Genomic DNA, 16,300 nt, shown 5'->3' on the forward strand with positions numbered 1-16,300 from the left:
CAAAAGGGCAGAGAAGTTAAGTAATTTGCCCAAAGGTGTCCCAGGAGATACATGATGATGCCAGGATTTGAACCCAAGTAATTTGTCTAATGAATAGAGCCCTTAACCTTCACACAGTCAGTCTTCTGTATCCGTGGGATCCACATTTGTAGAGTCAACCAACCACCAATGGAAAATATTTGAGAAAATAATTACAACTGTACTAAATATGTACAGACTTTTTTCTTGTTATTCCCTAAACAATACAAGTATTTTCATGGCATTTATCCTGCAGTAGGTATTATAAGTAATCTAGAGAAGATTTAAAGCATACAAGAAGATGTCTATAGGTTCTATGTATTTTACATAAGAGACTTAAGCACCTGCAGACTTGGGTATCCCCAAGGAGTCCTGAAACTAATCCTTTATGGATACTGAAGAACAACTGTACTTTTTTTATTCTTAAAATGCAAAGACTATTATAAAACAAGTGTTACCCTTTGTTATGGTTTAGGTATGAGGTGTCCCCCGCCCCCCCCCAAAAAAAAACTCATATGTGAGACAATACAAGAATGTTTATAGGTGAAATGATTGGATTATGACAGCCTTAACCCAAGCAGTGCATTAATCTGTGTGTTCTCTCTCTCTCTCTCTCTCTCTCTCTCTCTCTCTCTCTCTCTCTCTCTCCTCTGGTGTGATGTTCTGTAGCTGTTTTCCTCCACCACACATTTCTGTCCTGAAGCTCTGCCTTGCCTCAGGCCCTGAGGAATGGAGTCTGCCATCTGCAGACTGGGACAGACTGAGATCTGTGAAATTGTGAGCCCCAAATAAACTTTTCCTTCTCTATGTTGTTCTTGTCAGGTCTTTTTGGTCATAGTGGTGAGAAAACTGCCTAAAACACCCTGTTGCAAATACCTAGTAAAATAGAGTTCTGATGTGTCAATTCATATCAGACAAACTTTATTGGTTTAAAAAAAAAAACAGGTTGACTGATCCATAATCTACCTAAAAGGCAGAAGGGAAGTTTTCTAGTACTATCTATGATCCAAGATCCACACTTATTCCCTGCAGTACCAATGTAAACTCTGAAATATTAAATTGTGATATTAATTTCTGTCTTAAAACTGGAAGAGTGCAATGGAAGCACAGGCTCTGAACTCAGGTATGTCACTATTCTCAATAAGCCTACTCATTGATTTTCTAAATACATACCAAGTACCATTATGTACCAGAATCTACTCTGGATGCCTGGGATAAACCAGGGATAGACCAGTAAATGTCCCAGCTCTCACAGAGCTTGCATACTAGCATGTGGACAGCACATAAGGAAAAAAGCTTGATAGATAACTAAATTATATGAAATAATATTTTAAAAAATGGAGTACAGGGCTCTCTGAGAAGCTGTTATTTGAGCAAAGACTTCAAGAAGGTGAGGGTATGAGGATAGGTAAGGAAGAATCTTTGCAAAGATCAGAAAACGAGACTTTGCAAAGCATGCCTGGCCTGTCTGCCATTGAACAAGGAGGCCAATGGAGAGGAGGAGGAGAATAACTGGGAGCCAGCCAAGCTATGGAGGTCAATGCAAGGACATGGGCTTTGATGCAGTACAACTGAGAAACATGAGAAACCAGTTCATGGCAAAGGAATGGCATGATCTAATTTATATTAAAAAAATAACTCTGCCTTCTTTAAGAAAAGCAGACTGTATATGAGCAAGGGTTGAAGTGACAAGATAGGTGACTACTGTCAAAGTTCAGGCAAACAGTGGTGATGGCTCAAATCCACATGGTAGTATCAGGGATGGTAATTATGAGTGTTGCTTTATGGATGTATTTTAAATATATAGCTAATAAGGTTTTCTGATGGATTTGATATGAGATGTGCAGGAAAACACACTTACTACTTCCAAGATTTGGTCTAAAGATGGAACTCTAACAGCTAACATGGGAATGGAGCAGGTGGAACAGGAAAGGGAAAAAAGATCAAGAAATCCATTCTGGACATGTTCAGTTGAGATGTCCTAAACATGCCAATAGAGGACATGAGCTCTACTTAAAATAGATTCGTGAGCCAAGGCAAAGATCTGAGCTGGAGTTAAACCTTTTGGAATAAGCCTTAGTTTCTACATTTATAATATGGTATTATTTCATAATACCTACTTCATCTGGCATTTAAATTTGAAAACACAAGGAAAGCACTTAGCATAGCTGGCCATATAGCACTGATGTAATATATAGCTTGGTAGTAATCACAGTCCGAGGAAATCACTTACGTTGTTCATGATCCATAAACATCACACTTTGAATTTTCACCACTCTATAAAGAAAAACTCACTTAAGCTATAGATGTACATCTGATGAAGCCTAAAAGTACATTTTATTACCAGGTAATCTGTGCTGACATCCTCACCCCAACCCAAGGCTCAACCATTGAAGACAGTCATCAGATGACCCAAAAAGGAAATTAAGAAGGACGCACAAAGAATGTCTTTTTACCCATAATTCACCAATAAAACAGAAACCTGCTTTGGCATCAAAATGGATTTATGTAAAAAAATCCTGCTTAAGATATACTCACCCAACTCCAGCCTCCTCTGTATATAAAAGGCATGATGAAAGCAATGCAGGTGAGCACAGATGTGGTGAGCATGAGCAACCGATGCACCTGCAAAGTGAGATGACAAAGTGAGAAAAAGGCAGCTAACCGTGTAAGAGAAGGAGTCAGTGTGATGGTGGAATAGGATCACAGGGTAGGATTCACAGAAGGCTTGCACCTGACTGAAATCTAAGCACAGCTTGTGGTCAATAAGAATAAAATTTTAATATACCATTAAACTTTAGAGAAAACTCTAAGCTGCCATTCTCAGCATTCAAAAGTATTTACTAAGACTTCACACACACAGAGCATCAGGAATGCAAATTTCACACATGGAGCACACTTCCTTGCCAAGTCCTTCATTTCCTCCCAAAGACATTTATTAAGCTCCACCACGAGGCACAGTGCTAGACCAGGTGCCATGAGGCAGTAAAGAAACAGAAAATACTGTCTCCTGACGAGTTGGGGATATCAGTGAGTAGCTACATAAAAAAATATATGAAATGTACAATTCACTGTGCAACTCAAGAGAATATTAAGAGTGAAAATAGGCCCTGTTAATGAATTATGGATAACTGATGTGAATCAAAACTATTCTAGGAAAAGGAGATAGTACACTCACCTTCAATGTATCTATATATGTCATTATAAAACACACACACACACCATACTTTAAGATAGCAAAGAATTTGAATTGAAAATCAGGAGGCACAGACTCTTCCATTTGGGAATATCCACATGAGCAAATTGGAGAATAGAGGGAGAACAAGTAAATACAAGTGAGAAAGAGCATAACCACAAAAACAGAAGCAGACAGAGAGCAGTAGCCAGGCACATTGCAGCAAGGGAGAACAGATAAAACAGCCCTGCCAACCAGTAATGAAGAATGAGGTTAGACAAGGGAAGCCTTCCAAGCAACAAATGTATATGACTATGAAGGCTACCCTCTAATAAAGTCAAAACTATTCCATTAGCAGTATTTTTTTCTACAAGCAAGCATTTACATTCTAACTCAAAACACACTCACTGATCTTCCACTATATGTGCTAATCTGTCATCCATGACCCATGAAAGACAAGGTTATTTTGCTTGGCTGTGAAGGGCACTTAACTGACTCCTGCTTATGTTCCCATTAGAAGACTAACTCCACATCTTTTGGGAAGGACAGCATGAAAGGAACACCTTTAGTTTCTCCTCCCACCCACGCAGAGATAAGTTGGTAAGTCAGGAATAGCCCAACATTTGCCCATAAACCAAAGTCAGACCCCTACTCTGATATGCAGCAAATATCACTATTTCTTTCTTCGCTCTCCAGCTTCCCTTGACTTGTCTTTCCTCAGACAGTGGGTGAATGCTCCTCCAGCATCTCCCCTCACAAACAGAGGTATAATGTCACCTGGGTCCCAATGGCTATGTTACAAAAGGACAAACAATCCAGCCTGCCTTTCCACAAAGCTGTCCGTCTTTTGATCACCAAGCATCTTGTCTGATCTCAATTGTTAGGAAGGCAAAGGGAACTAATAAGATCCTAAGCCCACAAAATAGCTAAAATTAAAAAAAAAAAGAACAAAACACACACACTTCATGTTGTAATGTTCACATAATATGTAAATTACATTAAATACTTTTTTCCTCACCTACCTGAAACCAAGCTGCTTCTCCAAGGAAAAAAGCTTTTGACCAAACAGATCTAAAGAACCGGGCAATCAGAACCCCTATGCTAACAGTAGTCATCCATGCCACCAACATTAAGGCACCTACAGGTGAGAAAAATACAATGGTTGACATCACAAACTAAGCTGTTTCTTAAATGATCAACCCAAATACTCAGAAAGTAAAAACAGCAAGCAAAACACAGACGACCTAAAACAAGCCTATGTACCAGCACTTACCACCACTGCTAACCTTTCATTGGCCCTACTATGATTCCAGAAAGCTAAGTGTTTTCCACATATTAATCAAAATGACCCTCACAACAATCCTATGAGGTATTTTGCAATTATTATTCCAGTTTTTTTTTTCCTGAATGGGAAAACTAAGGTACAGAGAGATTAAATAGCATGCTCAAGTGTACAAAATCAGGATTCTAAACAACCTGGCTTCAGCAACTGTGTTCTTCAGCATTACATTATGCCTGTCTAGAGTCATTTCAGAATCTTCTCACATCTCATCCCCAAAACTATGAAAAACAAATAGGTGCCTGATTTCCAAACCCAATTATTGTTCAACAGAAAGGAAAACATGAGTAGAATCAAATTAACGACAATGAAGTGATTTTCAAGCTTAATTGTGGTGACATTTGTAGATAACTCTGAAGCATATAAAGGGAGAATACCAAAGAAGGAAAATTCCCCAAGGCACTCGTGTTTTCTAAGAGCATGCTTAACACTATACAATTTCCCTATGTTAAAACCCCATTTTTACAACAATAAGACAGGCTACTTTTCAAAAGGAATCAAGTTCCAATCTAGAACCAAAGGATAGAGAGCCTGGTGTTCAGGCCACTGCTTTTCCTCCCTGGTGCTTTTTCTCAGTCAAGAGCATGGGGCCTATGCACTGTAACATTTCCCTATCATCATCATATACTTATACCTTGATCAGTTCTTCATCAATAAATCTACACTTGTGAAGCCAAACTACTATCATAACCAAACAAAACCAAAGAGCATTCTTTCATTAGCATTTACCTAAATAAATGCCAAAAATCATGATCTCATAAAAGTTAAATTAACTAACTCAGTGATATTCAACCCTGGCTGCAGTTAGAAGCAACTAGGATACTTTTCTTTAAATGACAGATATCTTAAAAAAAAATTCCATGACTGATTTTAATGTGCAGTTAGGGTTACAAATCAAAGAATTAGCCCTACTTTCCATTTCTTAATCAAAATCAGCAAGCATTGAGATCAATAATCTACCTGAAAAAGTTTATTAAACATAAAATATTTTTGAAATGCTTATTAAACATAAAGTATTTTTGAAAATATTTAGCTAAATTACGCCTGCTACCATTTAGTCATCAGTAAGTTTATTCCATAAAGTATTAACAATTCCCCACAAGAATCTCACCATGAACCTTCAAAAGGAGTGAAGATCGGGATCCCCCTATGTTCTTAGGATAGTCTGTCACATTATGTTTTTCATATGTAATCAAAGGTTGCTGAGAGTGCTTATAAATTTGACCTGAAAAAAAAATTTAAACTTTTAAGATAATGAGAATTAGTTTCTCAGGACAGAAGGACTTGAGGGATGGATATAGAGGAGAAAGAATCTTTCTAAAGGTAATAAAAAATAATTAGATATCTACAGAGTGGTCATTCATCTGCGAAAGCAACATGAGATATATGCAAGAGCACACTCTCCTTCTGAAAAAAAATTAAAGAGATAATTCAACCCACCAAGAGAGATGAATAAGAACGAGAAATGGAGAATTTATGGTAAAAGATCTGCTGTTGTGCAAGAAATGAGTTAAACAAAACAATACTACCATGGTCTCAAACCTTGAAAATGTCAAATATAATTCTTGAAAGAGAATACATATTTTTAAAAAATCTACAAATTATTAAACATCACCTACATCTAAAATCATAGAATAAACTAACAAAAATCAAACCTGGGAGAAGAGGATGGAGAGACAAAGCAAAAGCAACTTGGTGATATGGTATTTTGGCATACGGTCAATTCAGAATGAGTTTGGTTCACAAATCAAAATCTAAAATGACTGTGACATAAACAAATTATATATAAAATTAAACGTGGGAATGCATAGAATTATTCTCTGTGTGTGTGTGTGTGTGTGTGTGTTTTCATTCTAGGAATGTATCCTATAGAAAGACCTTCTTTTTAACCAAAGATTAATAAGAATATTCACAGCTACTTTTTTACTCTGAGACTACTGTAAACAAACTAAAAAAAATGTTCATCACTAAGAGAATGAGTAAATACATTATGGAACATACATATTTTTAGAATACTATATAAGTGCAAAAAAAATTTAAGAAATGTGACTAACAGTAACCTTTGTTACAAACAAAATAAATATTTGGTGGCCTGATATATATTAGGCCACAGACTATTTAATAGTTTCCAAAAAATTATATAAACTACATGTTATATCATCTGACCAAAATGCAAAACCAAAAACTAACAAAAGCCTAGAGGAAAAATGATTCATCTAGATAAATGTATATAAATTACTCTTTGTAATAACTCTTCAGTTAAATAGGAAATAAAACTAAAATCTCAAGTCTTCTTAGAGATGTATAACAATGAAAATATGTCATATCAAAACACATAGATATAATCAAGGTAAAGACAAAGTATTAAAGCCATCATTTAATTTGAGATGCATTTAAAACAACAAAATGTAACCTATGAATCCATAACTGTCAATAAAATCCAATGAGTTTATGGCAACTCTAACCATCATATAAAAGAAAAATATCACAATGTTAGAAATTAACAAGGTAATATAGCTACCAATATATACTTATAGTATATATAATTACACACAATTTTAAATCAGCCAAAAATAATTTCAACTCTAAATGAAAATTATAAATTTCTGGGAAAACAGAGAATTACAAAAATTAAGGAAGTAGTAACTCTGGAGAATAATAGTAGAATTTTTTTTTTATAGTTGGTCAAGTATTCTTATCCACACTGAGGGTTCCACTTACCATTAAAATAATTTTTATGACTTTAATTTTTTTTTAATTTAAGCTCTTCTAGAGTTCATTTTATGAGATTAGCAATACACTGATACCCAAACTAGTATGTGTGAATTCACATAAGCATACAATTCACCAACAAATCACTTATTAATATAGATGGAAAAAGCTTAAATTAAATATTAGTGAATTAAAATTATATATTAAAAGAATAAAAATGACCAAGTAAGACTTATCCCAGGAATGTGAGGATTATTCTGGGATAATTTGTTCTAAGAGAATGAGACAATGCAATAAGACAAGAAAGAAAACAGGCTATTAACCTATTGCTATTTGCATATATCACATATATCCAGAAAACCCAAGAAAACAACTAAAAGAGTAGGTGGCTAAATTCAAGATGAATACTCAAAAATTGGTAACTTTCCTAGAAACCAACAAACTAGAAAATGGATGAAAAACAATCCCATTCATAATTGTTTGTTTTAGAAAAAACTATATATTATTTAGGATTAAAGTAACAAAAAATACATAAGCCCTATATGAGCACATGAATAAAACCATAACACTTCATTGAAATATCCCTACTTATACAGAATCTGGATAAGAAGGATATCCTAATATGTTCAGATAGGAAGTTATTATTATGAAGTCATTATTCTCCAAATTAGTCTAAAAATTCATTTCAATTTCTATCAAAACCAATACATTTTTCATTAAATTTGACAAATCATTTCTAAAATTCATCTAGAACAGATGAACAAAGAGGCAAGAACGTTTGACAAAAAAGACTAACATCCAGGCATAATGTCCCATATCTGTTGTATCAATTACTTGGGAGACTGAGGCAGAATCATGAGGCTAGGAGTTCAAGGTCAGCCTGGGCAACATAACAAAACCCATCACTTTAAAGAAGAAAAAGAAAAAAAGAAGAATAAAGAAGGAGAAGGAGAATAATAATAATAGTACATATCTAGTTTGTTTTTTTATGAATGTGAAAATACTCTATAAAATTCTTAGCCACTCACTGACACTCTATAAATGCTGAGTAATTTTATCCATTATTATCATTTAACCAAGAAATTAGTTTCAAACCAAAACTGTTGTTGCTGGTGCAAATAAGATTACATGATTTAACTTAGATAACTATATATGTCACCCACAACTAATCTACAAATGTTCCTAAATTTTCTCTAATACTGAGAAGATACTTTATCCTTCCTCAAACTTTTTGAAGCTCCACTTTACCAATCATAGAAAATCTAAACCACATGATAAAAATTCAAGGCTTTTCACAATTCTGCCTGCTCTGCATTTCCTGCTCCTCCTCTTCTTCTACCTGATCTCTGACTTTCTATTCTATATGCCCACATTCATTGTTTTCAAAGAGGCTACATTCTCTAAGCTTGAGGGCAATTCTATCTCTCTAGAGATGAGTGACTAAATACTACACTGGTATTTCCTGCATGTCCTCAAAGCATCATTTGCCAAGATCCTAAACAAAATCTAACTGTTCTATTCATATGAGTTTTTAAAGATAACTAAGCATTCAAATGTTTAAGGGTGCATCAGAGTCATGACAAAATATGAAGGGCAAGAAATATACCACACAAGCAGGGCAGTGCCAGGTATCCTTCTCCATGGGAAATCTTCACACCACTCATTCAGCTCTTCAGAAGCCTTCTCTTTACCTCCTCCCCACCCCTAGGACAAAATTCAGGTCTAAGGAGATGAGATTGGTATTGAGTAGGTTTTCCCATAAGAACCAACATTTCTTACAACAATTTCAAAGGCAATGTTTCTAGGATCCCCACCACGACATGCTCATTTCACTATACTCAGGAAAACCTAAAGATATGTGTTTTTTTTCAAGGTATTTAAAGTTCTTCTGGTCCAAATACATTTTAGCAACCAGAGAACATTCTGATCATAAGCACTGATGCCTTGTACCCAGTTGACACTCTGTAGTTCTCAAACAAAGCTAGATTAACTAAATTTCAGATTTTCAGGCAAAATGGAAAAGGGTTATAACTCCTTATTCACAAGTGTGTACCTAAAAATGAGCAATTACAAAGTCATTGGGGGTGGGGAGAGGAAAGGGAAGAAGAGAAAAGAACTTGCAAAAATAGTTTTTATCCATGTACTTACCATCATTAGCTGAACCATCTGCTAGAAATATGTAGTAACTTGTGTTTAGATCAAATCTATTCTTAACCCCAGGAAGGGTAATGTTTCTTCTGAAAGAACACTGAATAACACCATCCACCAACCTCCAAGCCACAGCCTCAAGAGGATCCTACAAACACACACAATGGGTCTTCTCAGCACTTCCCAAAGATGTGCTAAATATAATATGTTCAAAATCCTGTTCATTTCCTTCTCTAAGATCATAGATGCATGTTTCATCTGCAGTGTTATTGTTTTTGCACTTCCTCTTTGAAGAGTACAAGAAGCATTTTCTCTCAGTTTGTCTTTATCCCACTTGGCAGAAATATAATTTTTACTTTGAGCCAGAAACCCACAGTCCCTCTACTCAGGTTAGAAATTTTAGCAGATGTGCTAATTCCATCTGGCACTAGCACACAGTCAAAAATACTTGAGAAGCTCACAGGTAACACCCTAGTAGCCTCCTGCAAGCTGCAGGTGGGGAGAAGTTCCAAGCCACCTGAGGGAGTCAAGCCCATGGGAATGCTATGCACAGTGATATCATTACGTGACGGCTACTGCTTAGTCAGACCCCATTTGCTATGTCACTGAGTAATAGCTACTGCTCTTCAGAGCTCATTTGTTGGTCAATTGCCCTGTGAAAGAGAAACTTCTCAACCAAAATGGCATAGATGCCACAATGGGCACACAATGACATTGCCCAAGGCACCATTCTTTACCATACATGTTCCTCCTTCTCACCAGTCAAGAAATACTGCTGTCACTAACAAAAGTCTCTTCTTTAAAATACCTGTCTGCAAACTTTGGAAAAGGGGCAAAACCTCTGACCATGTCAACAAACTATAAAATACCTTTTTATAAGATGCAACAAGCATTTAAGTGACATAAGCAAGACTTCATCTTTTCCTATAAGAGAAACTTATGCTTTCTAAAGTGCAGAGAAGTTTCTCAGAGATCACTATGAGACAGAAAAGCTGCTGCCAGGCCCTTGCTGGGTTAGGCTGATGACTGTGGGGGTTCAAAGACTATGTTTGCACAGCCATGCCAGTGACAGCCAGATAGCAGGAAGGTACACAGCCAGGCAGAGGTTCCCAGAACGTTCACACTCACCCGAGAGTCCATCACAGGGTGACTTCGCCCTGAAAAATGTGCAGGCTGTACATGAACAGTCTGACCTTCATTGATACACAAATAAGCATCATCTTTACCCTGAAAAACAATTACAAGTGATAAAAGTTTAAAGGAAAGTCAGTATTTTTAAGAATCCCTAATCAGATATTATTTGATGCTTTTAGACATACTTTGCCGACTCAAACATAAATCGTGAATTGTAGAGAACTAACTGTCCAATTTATTACTTAAAATTTCTTAGAATATAGAAGCACTCAAATTTCAGTGTGAAACGAGATCAAAATAGATGTTTTGCAGGGCTGGGGTTATAGCCCAATGGCAGAGTGCTTGCTTAACATGTGTGAGGCACCGAGTTCAATTCTCAGCACCACATAAAAATAAATAAAATAAAAGTCCATTGACAACTAAAAACAAATATTTAAAAAAAATAGAGGTATTGGAGATGGGAATGTTACTCTGTGGTAGAGTGCTTGCCTACCATGTGTAAGGCCCTGGAATTAGCTCCAAACATCACAAAAATAAAAATTAAGCATCTAACATGTTTATATGCCTATAAACCCACCACTAATTGATACTACTATTGGTGTTTGCGTATATTCAAACTTATTTGTATTTATACCTATTTTTTCCTTAATCAGATTTGTTACCTCTTTTTCACTTAACTTACCAGGAACATTCTTCCAAATATTTACCTGTGGATAAATATTATGTACTACATAGTTTAATAACTAGGAATACACCACATCATACATGATATTTTGGGTAATTTTTAAGATGGAAGACATATTGCTACATAATGCATACACTGAATAGATTAGATGTTATAAAATTGAGACAAAAATATCTGAGCTCAAAAAGAATTTTTTTTTTTTTTGCCACTATAACTCTTGTCTATCCTTTAGTTTCTAATATACCTTAACTCAGAAAGTTAGATCTTATTCCTGTAAGTGACTATTAGAGGGCAGGTTGCAACTTCATAGTACCTTTAAGTAATGTACAAATGAATAATCTTCATTTTAAGTTATCATCTGTAGACCATAAGTTATCTCATTAGGTCCTTCATGTGCTTCAGTCAGTTGTCCCCTCCACTTTACGTTCTCCTTTTTTTAAGAGATACAGTCTCTCTATAAGGCCCAGCTGATCTGGAACTCCTGGGCTAAAGCAGTACTCCAGCCATCCTGAGTAGCTGGAAAGACAGCCCTGCCCCACCACACCCAGCTCTCATCACTAACTTCTTAAGATCCAAGACTATCAGATTAAAATGATTTTGCTATAAATTCTAATGTGAAATTCCAACATATTTCTCTACTTTCAGACTCAAATGTATTTTAACATGTTCCACTTTTTAATTAAAGACTCCCAAGGACATAATCTTAGCCAAGCAATTATTCTCTGTTACATGACTTAGAGTCAAATCAGAATTACTAAAGATATTTACAACAGAAATGATTTAAAGCGTTTACAAACTAAAACCTATAGATCAAATTCAACCTGAAGCTTGTTTAATACAGCTCATGGGCTAAGAATAGTATCTACAAACTTAAATGGCTTAATAAATTTTAAAAAGACTATTTTATGAATGAAAATATCTTAAATTCAAATTCAGTGTCCATAAATGTTTTATGGAAACACAGCCACACTCATCCACTATGTATACCGTATGGCTGCTTTTACATTTCTACAATGGGACTGAGTAATTGTGACAGAGAACACATGGCCAACGAACTCTAAAATAATTGTTTTATTGTCCTTTAAAGAAAAAGCTTGCTAAACTCTGATCTTAAACAATGTGTGTTTTCTAGAATATCTAGCATGAATGAGGCATAGGAATTCTTCTGTTTTTTTTTTAATAATATAATAAAACAGTTGCTTTTGAGGCAGACTGATAAGAAGTCACTTACAAGGAGTCTCCTCAAATATTTGGGTAAGAGGAAGACAGAGAATGGATAACTCAGTCCTCACTACTTCAAATGAAAAGTTAAGAAAAGATGTTACCACAATCTTAAGCTCCATGCAGTTCCAGAAATTCCAAGTTTGCAGCTTGGAACCACATAACATATGTCCCACCAGTTTCGTGTGTGGTGGCACAAGCTGGTAGTTCCAGCTACCTGGGAGACTGAGTTGGGAGAAATGCTTGAGCCCAGGAGTTCAAGACCAGCATGGCAAGACACCTTCTCAACAACAAAAAGTTCCACCAAATCCCTAGGATGAACTGAAGCTCTTCCCCAAGTTTGACCCTCTTGATTCAAACATTTAAAATCCTATGAGAAAACACTCGGAGAAAATTTGGTCATGGATACTGAGGGAGAAATAAAAATGGCTCCAATATGGCTGGGGAGGCACCAATATGGCTGTCTCCTCAGTGGAGAAGACAGTTACAACAGTACAGGAAGTATGACAAAACAGAAATGTAGGAAAAGTGCTCTGAAAAGACAAATTATAAATGGTCAGATAATTGGAAAAAGCTTATCCAAAAGGACAGTAATTAACAGACCTTAGAGAATACCCATATTTAAATGAGGACAAAGTAGAGCTCAGATTAAAGGCAAGGTTTTCCAATCTCAGAAATTTTTAAGACAACAGGTATTAAAAAAAAACCCAAAATTTTAGGAAATAGTTTTGTTAGCTAAAATATATAAAGAGGGGAGAGAGCTCTAAGACTAAAAATTCCAACGGGTATTTTCCAAGGCTTTGAAGAGTATTGGGAGCCACATTAAAGAAAAACAATTTTCTTATTATTAGTAAACATTCATCAAAAGTTTGGGGGATATATTTGACATGATCTCAGTTGTCTTCGGAAGAGAATTCCAAAGGCTGTGTGAAGAATGAAATGCAGCTGGGAGTGGTGGTGCATGCCTGCATTCTCAGCAACTCAGGAGGCTGAGGCAGGAAGATTGTAAATTTGAGGCCAGGCTTAGCCAATTGAAGCAAGGTCCTAAGCAATTTAGTGAGATCGTGTCTCAAAAGAAAAAAATAAAAAAGGCTGAGGTTGTAGCTCATTAGTAAAGCACCCCTGGGTTCAAATCCCCACTACAAAAAAAAAAAAAATGCAGAGGATAATTGTGGGGGCAGGAAGGATAGTGAGAGGTCCTACATCAATGCAAGAGCAGATAATGAAGGTATAGGCAAAGGCAGAGATAGTGACAATGCAATAAAAAAAATTAAAGACAGAAGATAGTAATAAGTTCAGTTTTAAAGATGTTGACTTATGTTATCCAAGAACACTCATCTCTATGAGACCAACCAGCAATTGGAACCCACAATCTGCAGTCCAAGAGAGATCAGAAGTAGAAATATCCTATAATTTGACCATTGAGAGATTATGTATGCAGCAAGTAGATGCAGGGCAAGTGTAATGCTGCAAAATATATATGTGATATTCTTTACCGTCTCCTGGCATACAACTATAAAAATCCTTGGAATCTCCAAATGATTTTCTCTTGGTACTCTGACAGCCCCTAGGTAGCTACAGTGTTAGAGAGCTGAAGCTTTGAACCCCATCTTCCAACTTCTGAGGAGAAAGGGGCTAAAAGTTAAGGTGATCACTAATGGTTAATAATTTAATCAGTTACGCCTACATTAGGAAGCCTCCAAAAAGCCCCAGAAGCACAGGGAGCTAGTGGATAGCAAAACATATGGAGATTCCTGGAGGCTGACATGTCCTCCATACCCCTTCTTCCATACCTCCTCATATATGCTTCTCTATCCATACTTTTTGTTATATCATTTATAATAAATCAGTAAATACAAGTGCTTCACTGAGTTCCATGAATAGCTCTAAGAGATTAATTCAACCCAAGGAGGTTGCACTGGGAAGTCCATGGAGTCAGAAGTACATGTAAAACAACCCAGGTCAGGCTGGGATGTAGCTCTATAGAGTTCTTGTCTAGCATGTGTGGCCATGGGTTCTGTCCTCAGCACTTCATAAGCAACAAAAAACAGGTCTTGTGATTGGCATCTTAAGCAAGAGGATGGGTAGTCTTGGGGACTGTGTCAAGCTGTGGGGTCTGGCACTATGTCCAAGTATATGGTGTCACAACAGAATTGAATTAGAGGACACCCAGCTGATATCCACTACATAACTAATAAGTTACTTGTTTTGTGGGGGAAAATCCCCACATCTTTGGGGTCAGAGAAGTGATTAATGTTGTAAGTATACAGTGGGGGAAACTGAGTCTGAGGGTTTTTTTCCTACTCAGCAGTGGAAGGAGAAGAATAGAAGCTAATAATGTATAGACTTGATATTATTTACAGAATGTATACAGATATTATTTACTATATATACAGATATGTGTAGACTTTATGTTATTTACAAAATATCTCAGACAGGGAAGATTTAAATACTAGGAAGTTCAGTTAAAATTCAGAGATTAGCAAGTCATCATTAGCAAAAATACAGAAAATTATACTGTTCATCAATTACTGATGATGTTCAACACTAAAACAATTGCTATCATTAATTTACAAACCAAATTTTAAAAAGGTATGATTTAGGTTACTAATGTGTATTCATAATATCAGACACCTTCAGCATTTAAATGTATATTATATACTCAAAAAATAGTAGGTCATAAAAATATACCAAAAAATTTAAAAATAACAACCCAAAATAGAAATAACCACTTTAAAATATATTTTGAAGACGATTCATTTCCGCCAATTTAGGCAAACAGGTGTACAGATGATTTTACTCATTAAATAGGATTGCTCTGTAAATCAACTGCACCTGCATAATTAAATCTTTTTTATAAACATTTTTGATGAGCACTATACTAGAAAGAGATAAGATTTCTAATAAGATAAACACATCTTGAATTAGAGATAAAGCTTTTATGCCATGGGTGCCTAGAATTTGGTACAGAAATAACCAGACTACCTGTTGTCTATTACCACATTCAACACAATGATAATGTCCTTCCCTCTTCCTTGCAGGCTTTATGTGACCAGTAAAAAGAAATGTGTTGGTATATGAACACATCAATTTGAGCTATAAAGTGCCTGAAATGAGTTGTTTTTAAAAGTGACTAGAGTATTTATCTAAATGAGTACTATACCTCAGAGATGAACCCTAATGAAATTATAAATTTATTCAACAAGGCCTTTGGATCCTTTTTGACTCATCTTCAGAATTTCCTTTATAGCCAGTTATAGCGCACTTACACAAGCATTAATTACCCTTTGTTTTAGCTTTATATTTATTTGATTTTTAACCCCATTTCATTATTCCTCTTATGCACAAAACTTGATTGTTCCTGCCTGCACTGAGAACACCCAAAAGAAAAGGCTACAGTTCTGATAATAATTACAAATGGAAGAAGAAAAACTATTTTGAACAATTGCAGCATTATTTTCCATAAAAAATATATAAAGCTTCCCACAAAAGCAACTTTAAATGGTAAAGATTCAAAATTTCTTAAAAAAAAAATTTAAGACTATATTAGTTCTTCTATTAGAGCCATGTCAGAGTTCCTTTTCTTTTCTTTTCTTTCTTTCTTTCTTTTTTTTTTTTTTTTTTTAATTTGAGTCCCCAAAGAAGTGGTGCTAATTTTATATCCTGACAGGAAGAAAACTCTCAAAAGACTCTTTGCCTTTGCTAATGTGGCAATCAGGAGCTTTCTCCACTGGTGGTCATCCAGATCCCCCACTGCCAACTCTGCTTGAACAAGACTTGTCCTAGCAGAAGCTCTTCTTCCTTCTCCATGGGAAATCAGGATGCTTATGCATCACATTGCTCTTCCACACCAAAGCACAAGGCTGCC

The 16,300-nt window shown here is 35.7% G+C and overlaps 1 protein-coding gene across 1 annotated transcript in view; it reads right to left on the bottom strand.

Annotated features, from left to right (window-relative positions):
• Frrs1 (ferric chelate reductase 1) overlaps positions 1 to 16,300 on the bottom strand; it is a 37,092-nt gene that overhangs the window by 7,157 nt on the left and 13,635 nt on the right. Inside the window, exons 7-11 of the mRNA XM_078026805.1 lie at positions 10,521 to 10,619; positions 9,393 to 9,540; positions 5,644 to 5,757; positions 4,216 to 4,331; positions 2,557 to 2,643 (exon numbers count right to left, since the gene is read on the bottom strand). Of these exons, the coding sequence (XP_077882931.1) occupies positions 2,557 to 2,643; positions 4,216 to 4,331; positions 5,644 to 5,757; positions 9,393 to 9,540; positions 10,521 to 10,619 (564 nt within the window). The remainder of the gene's footprint in view (positions 1 to 2,556; positions 2,644 to 4,215; positions 4,332 to 5,643; positions 5,758 to 9,392; positions 9,541 to 10,520; positions 10,620 to 16,300) is intronic.

The sequence above is a fragment of the Ictidomys tridecemlineatus genome, chromosome 11, assembly GCF_052094955.1.
Source record: "Ictidomys tridecemlineatus isolate mIctTri1 chromosome 11, mIctTri1.hap1, whole genome shotgun sequence".
Lineage (NCBI taxonomy): Eukaryota > Metazoa > Chordata > Mammalia > Rodentia > Sciuridae > Ictidomys > Ictidomys tridecemlineatus.